Here is an 11,228-nt window from a genome sequence, read left to right on the forward strand (position 1 = left end):
CACATAGCTTTTATACAGGAAACACTGAAGCATAGTAGGAAATCAGACTTGGAGAGACTCAATTTTTCCTTTTTTTTTTTAAGTTTCTGTGGTCTTTAACAAGATAAATAATTCCCTCAACCTCTGCCCTTCTAACTCTTGCGCCTACAGCTATTCAGCAAGAATGCAGTATGATTTCCTAAGTCCCCACTATTACCTTCACTCCACTGTCAAACACAGCCCATAAATATTTTTTAGCACTCAAGGACTTAGAGTATAATTTAATACTACCATCTAGAATTGAAAGATTTTACTTTTAGCTGAATCATTCCCTGTCCTCCTTCAGTCTTTGTGCAGAAAAGTTAGCATAGCTGACCTGAGACTTCTATTCTTTGAAAGATTTGCTTATAAAGTTGGCCTTTGGCTTGCATCTGACAATTGATTTCTGGAGGGTTCTCACCATTCTCTAGATTATAAGAGAAGATCAGTGTGCCTAAATTATTTCTGAAAATAACATGGTTTATGCCAAGCACTTGCTTCCCTTCTGGGAATTTAGAGTTTTGAGAGAATTCCAGGGAGAAGGTGCCTGTATGTTCAGCCCCCAATTAAAAAAAACCTTCGGCACCGAGTCTGTAATGAGCTTCCCAAGTTGCAGCATTTACATGTGTTGTCACAGCTCCTTGCTAGTGGAATTAAGTAAGGTGCATCCTGTGTGACTCCACTGAAATATTTTTGGAGGCTCATGCTGGGTTTCTTCTGTGCTTTGCCCTGGACCCCTTTTCCTTTGCTGATTATACTGTAAGTAAAACTGAATGCTGGGTGCTGTGAGTCATCCTAATGAACCATCAAATCCTGGGTATTGTGTTAGTCTGGGTACCCAAAAAAACAGAACCTGTAGCATGGAGACATTATATGAATATATATGATAAACATATTTTATGTACATATATATAACATTTTATTACTACAAAGTATTGGCTCATGTGATTATGGAGGTCTAAGATTTGCAGTCCGAGAACTGATGGGGTATTCATTCCAGTTTGAGTCCAAGGCAGAAGACAGTTTTCCATCTGGAAGATAGGCAAAGAGAAAGAATTCTTTCTCAGGCTTTCATTTTGTTTAGACTGTCAAGGTATTGGGTAAGGCTCATCCACTTTGGGGAGGGCAATCTTCTTTATTTAGTCCGCAATGTTAATTTCATCCAGAATCACCGTGTCAGACACACCCGGAGATAATGTTTAACTGAAGTGCTGTGACACAGTCAAGTTTACATATCATGGGGGCAGTCTTGGGACCCCTCCATATAGTACTATTTCAGCTTCAGCCCTGTACAGACTAGAAAATCAGCCATTCCCAGTCCTGAACTCTTTCCAGGACTAGCCTTAACTCTCATCAATAAAACTGGGTGTATTATACCCTACCTCCAACATTGTTATGAAGAATAAATAAGAAACTACATTTATTCACTTCATTCAATAAGTTACCTACCCTGTGCCAGGCATGGTGTTAGTCAGATGGTGGCATGAGATGTGGTACTAGGGTTTAGTAAGAGCTGGATCATGTAGGGCTTGGGAGACCATAGTAAGAATTTCAGATTTTGTTCTAAATGTAATGGGTGGCTAAACCTCCTTGAAGTGGCTAAAGGAGGTTTAGCACTGAGCCTGGTGTATAGTAAGCATCTAATACATCCTATTGAGGTTATCACCAGGATGTCCTAGCAGAAATTCAGTTTCAACGTATCTAAAAATTGTCAGGGGAGTAACCTCCAAGTCAGTGGGTAGCACTCACAGCCAGCTAGATGGTAGGAGATGGGGTTTGCTGGACTCCATCCCCTGACTCCATAAACTAGGGTGAAGCTGAGCCACCACCATGTTGACCTTAAAAATAAGATGAACACAGTCCTCTTCCTTTTTTTTTTTTTTTAATTGGCTTCCACTTGCTGCCTGGTCTCTACTCAGGTGACGCTGTCTGCTGTTAGGACAGACTGCATTGGGCTACATGCTAGCCAACATTTTTTTCTCTCAAGTCTCCCTTTTTTCTTCCTCTCAGCCTTGTAAACTCTAAAGGCTGTATCTAATTATCAATTGGGAAGGACTCATATCTGCCACCTTCTATCTTGGTTTATTTCCTCCTTCCATCTGGGGTACTCTGTCCAGTGAATATTTTGTTAATCATTGAGCATTTTCTGGAGCATCTGGATTCATGTCTGTCTAAGTACATTAACTTTGAATAATCCTTTGAAGAAACTCAAACGAATCCTCATTGGTCTTTTGTTGAAGTTCTAGTATCTTACCAAAACATTCTTGCTTAGTCATTCCTTTCCTTTGTCCTGATAATAAGCACTTCATGTAGTGTTCTAGTCTTTCCATTCCCTCATCATTGACATCCCATAACAGGGTAGGGAGAGGGGCATCCCACAACCCCCAAACCTGCCCACACTAAATAGGTTCTGCCATCTGCCACATCAAGATAAAACATACTGTAGTGCGTAAGACCTTTAATGGTAAGGAATTTTTTTTTTTAAGGTTTGTTTTTATTTATTTATGCATACAAGAACTGGGGTGTAAGTCAGAGGTACCGGGGAGGGGGAACGGTGAGAGGATCCACCAGAGACAGAGTGGGGAGCAGAACAGGCAGATCTAGTGAAATACACTGCTGAGGGGAGCAGCGGGCGAGACAGGAGAGGTCTGGGTCATCTCCCTGGCCAGGCATCAAACTCATGCCACAGTGGCTGGCAATAGCTTGGTAGCGATGAGACTTTAACTCCTGCGCCACCATGGAGGCCCTATTGGTAAGGAATTTTAATACAATTAGTGTGCAGCAAAGAGAAGGGAAAGAATGTAGTTTTCAAATCAAGCACCTGAAGTTACCCACCCCATTGTGGGTTGGCCCAAAGCAGGGCCACTGAGGCCCGAAAGCCTGCCACAAATCTAAGGCACCTCCTGGTGGAGACCCATAGGAAAGGGTTAGAAACAGCCAGGCAAGTCTGGAAGGGAAAGAACAGAATCAAAGTCAGGATAAAAGCTGCTATTGTTAATCTCCCCACAGGTCTCTCTCCCACATCTGTTTCACCCAGTCCATGACCAAGAAGCAAGTCCAGTTTCTTCACATGTCTTCTGCTCCATATGCCTCCTCCAGGTGTCCTGCCTCTGCATCCTTCTTCCTTCCTTCTCCAGTCTACTCTCCAGCTTCTCTCTGCTCAGCTTCACCCTCCCTTGGGAGGGGCAGAGAACCTGGAACTTCCCCTTTTCCTGGGCACCCTTTGTGCCATCAAATGTGCCTCTGGCTTTCCTAAATATAATTTATGGAGGGACATAATGGCTTGTGTATATGAGAGTTTGTCCCATCTACTGAGCTTTTATAAAGTTTCTTCAACTGCAAATAACATGGTAGTTCCAAGATCCATCAGTAGGCTCTTCTCCCCCCACCCCCCGACTCTGTTGTGTGCATAGGCCATGCAGTGCTATATTAAAAAAAAAAAAGCAAAAACTTGCTTCCTAAGGCATGAACTTACAATTCAATTTATTCCAGTCAGCTACAATTCATCCGAGCAGACTCTTGCCAGAATAGAAGGCTTACCTCCTTGCAAACCAAAAATGTGCATGCATGCATGCACACCCCCCACCCCCAAGAAGTCCCCTGAAGCAAAAATCTAACCTAAATGTTAGAAATGAGCCCCCTGTATATGCTGATAGGACCTCCCATAAGATCAAAATCAGGGGGCCTCCCTGGTGGCCCAAGGGGTTAAGTGCAGCACTGTGAAGTGCTATTGGCAGCCACTGCAGCAGGCATGAGTTCGATCCCCGGCCAGGGAGCTGACTCACATGGCACAGCAGACCTCTCCTGTCTCACCCACTGCTCCCCTCAGCAGTGTATTGTCAGACAAGCTGCCTGTTCTGTTTCCTACTCTGTCTCTGGTGAATCCTCTCACTGCCCCCCCCCACCCCGCACCTCTGGCCTGTACCCCAGTTCATGTATGCAGAAATAAATCTTTAAAAAAAAAAAAATCAAAATCAGACTTTACTAGATGACTCAAACCGAAACTTGAAAGAACTGCCTAAAGGTTTAACTCATGTCTAAATCAAAATATGCAGAAAACTCTACTGAAGTAAAACCCAATTTCTCCAAAATAGAAACAGAAATCCCTCCCAGTTCTGGTGGTGAACTCAAGGAAGTGTTCCTTGGGCTGGGCAGCCATGAGTGTCTGGCCTCACGACAGGTGCCAAGCTGCTAGAAGGCAAACTTGGGGGAAAATAGAGGATAGAGGAGTTATCCCCTCATGCTTAAGAATACTGACAAGCAGAAATTTAAAAGGATTTATTTACATAGGAAGTGAGAGGAGGGAAATCTAAGGGAAAGTTTATTGCCTGGTTTGTGCCCAGATGCCTCTGTCCTGATGGCAAATAGTGTCAGCTGAGTGAAGACCAGCAGCCCCAGTTCATGGCGTCTGGAAAGCTTCACCTTCTGCCATTGAGTTGGCTGATTATGCCATCCACTGGCTTTTGGGTTGCTCCTGTTTCTTCCTCTTAACAAAAATCAAACTCAGCCATCTATTTTCTGTAATCTTTCTCTAAGTCAACCGCTTCTGAGGCCCCAGTTCTTTTTCAATTATCTTAATTCCTCTCATTCTTTTGCCACTTTGTCTCATATTTGATTCTGAGTTAATTTATCTTGCTGAAACTATTTCTTCCAATTAAACTAGGAATAATATCTCATAAGATTAAGAGATTAAAGGAGCTAAATACATATAAATTGTTTAGCATGTCTCACATGTAAAAACTTACTAAAAGTTGACTTTTACAACTTTGGGCTAGGACTTGGGTATATATAAAAGACCAAGAGGGAGTTTTTTGGCTTGGGGAAAAAAAAAGTTCGGGCTACCTAGGATTGTTCTCGGAGCTCAGCTTTGACTCACTTGATACAGCCCCATTCTGCCAACAGGATAAGGCCCAGGATTCTTAGGAAACAGATATTCAAGTTGCCCTACCTTCCAGTTTATTTACTTGCATCACAGACCCAATGAAAGCATTTAGTATTACATAAACGCTCCTTTGGGTTGTGACTGCTCTGTCTGGAAACCCCCCATCTTATGCAGGCATCCTCTCTGAAGCCTAGTTCACAGCCACAAAACTCTTGTATTATTTATTCAGCAAGTATTTATCAGTACCTACTATGTCCTAGGACTGTCCAAAGTGGTTGAGATACATATTATTAAGACAAAACTCCTGTTCTCAAAGCATCTATACTAGTGGGGAAGACAGAAGAAAACCTCTACCTCCAGTAAGTGGTGAGTATGGTGAAGACTACATACACACATATCCATCCTAGCAAGTTTAAGGGCTGGAGCTGTGTCTAACTCAAAAATCTTTGTATCCTTATATATTTGTAGATGCTTAATATTTTTGAATAAATGATATTCTGGAAATTTTAATTCTGTCAAGTAATGGTTAGAAGATATTTTTCTGTCTACACATAATTACTGTAGTGGGCTGGGTATAGAGTATAGGCTCTGAGTTCAAGTATTAGGTCCAAATGGAGACTGCTAATCCCTTCATCTAGATACTAATAACAAAGTGGGACCAACAGAAGAGTACCTACCATATAGGGCCTTAATGAGAGTAGAGTTCTTGACATAAGGGAAGTACTTAATGATATATGCACTTTTTTAAAAATACCTATTAACACTTCTATGAGAATACAAGTATTTTAGGAAGCTTCTGAAAAAGAAACTGGAGCAAAGGTCTTTTTAGAAATCACTAAATGAAAAAAAAAAGTTTAAAGAATCCAAGAAAAGATCCAGGTTTTCTTCCCATGAAATTTATTGAGCATAACAAAATTCTATATACAAAGTAACCCAGACCTGCTGCTTCAAAACATAGTTTCATACTGATATTTCATACTGCTGAAGACCAGCCTTGGCAATATGTCGTGTCAGGAGTCCCTGAAAGGATGAGACGGCGTTGGTGAAACTCTGGGGCTAAGGGGAAGGGGATGAGGTAGTCAGGAGACACTGACGAGGTGCAAGTCTCTTCTACTGAGGGGAACAGCAGGTCTTTATTCATTTTTAGCAAGAAGTAAAATTATATCATCATAGAAGCAAAGCAGAAACAATCAGTATATTCTTTTCCCATGTACTACTGGCTCCTGTGGGTCTCAGCAAGATGGTAGCCTTCAAGGTTAATAGATAAAAAAAAATAAACCTTACACTAAAATTCATTATTTTAGCTTAGACAATTACCTAAGACAGCCAATAGCCGTCGGTACACTCCTATCAGCTAAAGCCTAAGCATCAAAAGACTCTTCTATTCATGTGGCCTTCAGCTGGAGACCAGCTGCTTTCTGGTTATCAGCTAGCAGGGTTTTCTACCAAGAAACTTCTTAATACAGTTAACTTCATTTAAAAACTTTCCTAAGAAACTTCTAAAAAAAAGCAAAAGAAGGATTTACTATAATTGTCCTGGGTTGCTTGTCAGGCATGCTCATGTATAACAAAATTCATTCCCATTGTCAGGCAGGCCAAATTTACAATGTTTAATTTTTAAGCAGGTATTTCTTAGTGCCATTTACTTACAGTATTCTACACGTATAATTTATTGCCCAATGTACTTTCTGAGAAGTTTTTTCTTATATGACCAAGAACAAAAAAAACAAAGGGATGCTTATAGGTTATAGATTAATCTTCAGCCCCACAGTGTGAGGCTCTTTGGAAATCTTCAGCCCCATGGTGTGAGGCCCTTTTTCTTAGCTGCTTGCCAGTGTCTTACATGGTTAGGGCAGCAAGGCCCCCTGCAGCATCACACTAACATTTTATATAGTTTATAGAGTGTCAAAAAGCAGCTTACTCTAAAATTAGAAGTGCCCAATGTACATTAAATAGATGGCCTAACTACCGGAACTTGAATACTTGTGTAAAATGATTGACACATGTCAGCGCTTAGTGTCTGTGGCAGGCTGCTGCAGGGATGACCTGGGTCATCAAGAGGCCATTTTGTGCACTGCCACTGTGATGCCATCATGTTTCTGGATCATAATGTTCCTGAAAGGCAGAGAGGAAGACACTCAGTAAAATGTTATAGATGCTGTTTGGTTTAGTTTTTCATTACTATATATAAAAGCAGTATAGGATGATAACAAAACATTTGGTAAATACAAAAAAATGTATGAAATGAATCCTGTAAACCTACCACTCAAAGAAAAGCAACCACTAATTTTCTGTTTTAAAAATTTGCGTGTGTATTTTTCTATATTTATATACATTTATATACTATATTTACACTACATTTTTTCTTTTACAAAACATCATTCTGTACAGTTTCTGTTTTCTATTACCCCAGTACACTTGGAATAGCTTCCTTGTCTCTATTAATAGAGATGTAGTTTTTGTTCTTTGATTAGTTTTCCTCAATGCTATTTATTACTTTTTTCTTGAAAATTCTTACTCTTCTTTTAAATGTCATTGATTTAAAGCACATTAGCTTTACAGATCAGTTTATCTGCACCTGTGGTCTACAGGGTTAAGAACCTCCCTCAGAGTACTTTAAATGAGAAATAACTGATGAATGCAGGGCCCCAGTCAGGTTTCTCAGATTTTTCTGGGGGAAAAAGGGTGGGGGGGAGGAACCTATTGACATCTACTTACCCATTATCTGATTCTAGGCATACCACAGGAATATCTGTAGGGTCTGAGGTTAGCTTAGCTGCTTGCTGAGCTAGAACAGATATCACCCCAGCATGTTCATCTGACAGGGTCCCACGGCCTAGAAGACAGACGACATCTTGTCACCTGATTGTTTCTGAGTCAAGCTAGAATAGTACCTCATTGAATGATTTCCCAAAAGAACGTTTAGCTCATGATCTAGGTGCTGAGTTGAAATGACCTGATACTCAGCTGAGTCCAGCAATGAGGAAATCTGACACTAAATTTGTAAAGTCATTCCCATCACCATATCTCAACACCTTTCCGAGAATGTAGGAAGCTATAATTTAAATCAATCTGAAAGTCATAAAATTTTAACAGGAATGTTACTGAAACAAGAACTTCAGAGGTGGGATTGACAAAAAAGTCAATAATGGGCAAAAAGTCTTGTTGAAACTATTCATGAAAAATATGATTTGTTTTCACTGTGCTTAGCTTTAAGGAGATAAGTCTTTACGCAGGAGTTCAGCTATAAAATCACCTCAACAGCGTATGTGGATATTCTGTGAGCACTTACTTCCACTAGAAAACTGGCTCTTTTCAAACAGCAACACAAAATGACTTCTTATTAATGCTTAACCTTAGCTAGTTAACTAAATCTTGGGTCTCAGGTATGAAAAGGAACAACTACTGTTTGCAATATATATGCCATGTAAAGGCAACACAAGCCTAACTGAAACTAAGGTAAAAGTGACTGATTAGCTATTACGTAAAAACATTACCTGAGACACACACAGCAATCTTTTGAGCCTTAAATGTTTACTGAAAAATCATTTAGAGTTCTGCACTTGAATTTTGGTCTCCCCATTAGCGAATCTGGAAAGTACCTCAAAAGGAAAAAAATCTGCCCTTTTCCTTCCAACTAACTGATTTGTATATAAAACATAACTGAGTTATACAACTTGCCTCTTTCAGTTACCCTCCCATCCAAAATTCAGAGCTTTAAAAATTCCTACATTAAGAAGTCCTAGGTTTGCTGTTGTGACAACAGCAAATTACTTTTCCCCCCCTATATTTCTTTATCTGTAATTGTTACCATTACTGAGCATTATATCTGGGTTCTGTTCTTAGTATTTTACAAATACATAATTTTAGTGTTGTGATTAAGAGGCACTGGAGTCACCCTTAAGTAAGTCCTAGCTCACTGTGCACTAGCTGGCCCTTGGGCAAGTTAATCTGTTCTTTATCTACATCACAGGTTATTAGGAAAATCAAATACCTTGGTATAAAGCACCTAGAATGGTGCCTGGCACAAAGTAAGAGCTCAGTAAATTTTAAGATTATTAAACAATAACCCAGTAAAGAAACTAAGACTCGGGAAGGTTCTTTTTGGGACAAGTTCACACTAGCAAACAGGTGAGCAGGAGGTTGCATCCAGATATGTCCAGCTCTGATGTCCCTGTTTTTACTTCTCCATTGTTGTTAAATATATTGGACTAAACAACAGCACCATCCATCTTACAGGGTCATTGTGAAAATGAGATAGTTGTATATAAAGCTTAGCAGTCCCAGCGTATGGCACATATTGAATACCTGGTACTGCTGTCATCTGAAATCTTTCCAGACCCAATTAAAATGACTCCCAACTCTATTTTAATAGAAACAGCTGTTTCTACAGAGCTAGTACTGCAAGGAACAGTTCTACCTGCATAAATACCAATTGAAAGTTTTCAGTCTTACAGTTTTGTTACTTGGATATTCTCTCTCCCCTCACAGAAGTACCCAGAAAGTAGCAGGTTGGCAGGAAGTGAAAACTAGAAGTAACAGTACACCAGGTCAGCAACAAATGCTGTATAATCCACCAAACGTTGACACGAGATACTTACAGCCCAAATTAAGTCCTTGTGAATCTGTGCACAGGACTCCAACAATGGAAGGATTCTTCATTCTAAATCCAGGGACGCAGGAGGAATGAAGCAAATATGAGAAACATGAATTAACACAATTACAGGCTTTCTGGTAGCAGGCAATGTTGTAAGTACTTTAAATCAGTGCCTATCAACCCCTTTTTCATTATCTCACCGCCCCAAAATTAAACTACAATTAGTTTAAATATTTAATTTCTTACTGTAACAGGGTGGTCCCCAGGAAAAGGGGAGGTTCCCCTGTAACATGAGAAAATATTCTGTCGGGCACCTCTGATTTTGGAGGACCACAAACACTAGTATTCTAGAATTTCTGTCCCTTTGTTGAAAATGCACGCAAGAGCATGCACTAATTAAAACAACTTGCAAAACGGGTTGTCGTCTCCCGGAGGCAGGAAGGGAAGCAGCCGGCCACTGGTGCGAGGGCGGTGTTTAACTGTACGTCTTCTTAAACTTTACAATTTTGATCTCACGTAGTCATTCGAAGAACTTAAGGGATGTTTCCCACCTCGAGCACCGCGTCACCGGCCGCCCGGAAGGGGAGACGGGCGTTTACGCTGCAGTGCCCGGCTCTGCACAGCGAGTCACCCCACCCCGTCCAGACCCACTTCCTGCACGTCGTGGGCTACGCCCGGGGCGCGGGCCTCGGGCTCGGGCTGTGCGGCCTCTGCGTGTGGGGTGCCAGCCCTGCCCGGAGCCCCGGCCCCGCCGGGCGACCGCCGCCCCACCCATCACCCACAAGCCTGTTGCGCGAGCGGCGTCCCCGGGACGGCCCGGCCCGCACGCGCCCCCTTCCCGGCCGAGCGCCCCCCGCGCTACTCACGTGTCCTCCAGGTGCTGCTCCAGGGTCGCCTCCATCCCGCCCGCCGCGGCCCGTCCCGGCCTCCCAGCCGCAGGCCTCCGGCGCCGGGTCACGTGACGCGGGCGGGCGCGCCGGGACGGCGCCTGCGAAGGGACAAACATCGCGGCGCGAGTTCCGCGTTGCGCGCGGGGAGCCGCCCCCCTCCCGGAGCTGACCCCCGGGGCGCCCCTCCGGCTCGGGCGGCGCGGGTTCTCCCCCTCCCGGCTGGGGGCCTGTGGCCGGGCCTCGGAGCCTCGCCTCCTAGCCGATCCCTGTCGCGGGGATGTTTGGTTTTTGTCTTCCAGTCCAACCCCTCGGAACCAGGGGTCGGATTTTAGATTCTGCGACGGTCGGCAGGTCAGGCAGGGCCAGGCCAGGCGGGTCCAGGCAGGCGGGGCGGGGGAGACAGGCCAGGTGCGGGGGGCAGGCCAGGCGAGGGGGGGCAGGCCAGGTGGGGGGGCTAGGCCAGGCCGGGGGGGGGGGCAGGCCAGGGGCGGGGGCAGGGCCAGGTGGGGGGCCAGGACGGGAACAGCCCCTGGCCGCGGCGACGTGCCCACGGGCTTGCCGGGCAAAGACGCGGGGACAGCGAGCAAGGGAGCAGGTGCAACGAAGTGAAAACCCCGAGCCAGGTATTGGGAAAGTGATGGGGTCTTAACAAAGGCAGTGGAAAGTCTGGGGGAAGAAGGTGGCTCTTGTAGAGGGAACTGGGTAGAACAACTTAAAAATAACTTTAAAAATTCATAACAGCAGTTGTAAAAATAAGGAAAAGTCACTCATGCTCTCAGTCAAGAGACGACTATTAATTTCTTGGAGAATCTCTTCGGCCAATTGGCATCGCAAATGAATA

The 11,228-nt window shown here is 43.4% G+C and overlaps 1 protein-coding gene across 1 annotated transcript; it reads right to left on the bottom strand.

The window, feature by feature from the left end:
* Positions 1–5,779: 5,779 nt before the first annotated feature.
* LAMTOR5 (late endosomal/lysosomal adaptor, MAPK and MTOR activator 5) lies at positions 5,780–10,444 on the bottom strand. Its single transcript, XM_037500289.2, has 4 exons — positions 10,364–10,444; positions 9,502–9,563; positions 7,619–7,736; positions 5,780–7,015 (listed from the first exon to the last, which is right to left on the bottom strand). Exons 1-4 carry the CDS (start codon positions 10,396–10,398, stop codon positions 6,955–6,957), a joined length of 276 nt encoding a protein of 91 aa, XP_037356186.1. The 5' UTR covers positions 10,399–10,444; the 3' UTR covers positions 5,780–6,954.
* Positions 10,445–11,228: the final 784 nt, after the last annotated feature.

Source organism: Talpa occidentalis, unplaced genomic scaffold (assembly GCF_014898055.3).
Source record: "Talpa occidentalis isolate TD23 unplaced genomic scaffold, MPIMG_talOcc4v2.1 talOcc4.9, whole genome shotgun sequence".
Lineage (NCBI taxonomy): Eukaryota > Metazoa > Chordata > Mammalia > Eulipotyphla > Talpidae > Talpa > Talpa occidentalis.

What these genes read in the sequence shown, in the direction of transcription:
- LAMTOR5 (XM_037500289.2), bottom strand. Translation starts at nt 10,398, where the DNA reads ATGGAGGCGACCCTGGAGCAGCACCTGGAGGACAC. An exon ending in ACAAGGACTTAATTTGGGCT is followed by an intron (nt 7,737 to 9,501) that starts GTAAGTATCTCG and finishes TCTGTCTTCTAG; the next exon opens with GCCGTGGGACCCTGTCAGAT. An exon ending in TGCCTAGAATCAGATAATGG is followed by an intron (nt 7,016 to 7,618) that starts GTAAGTAGATGT and finishes TCTGCCTTTCAG; the next exon opens with GAACATTATGATCCAGAAAC.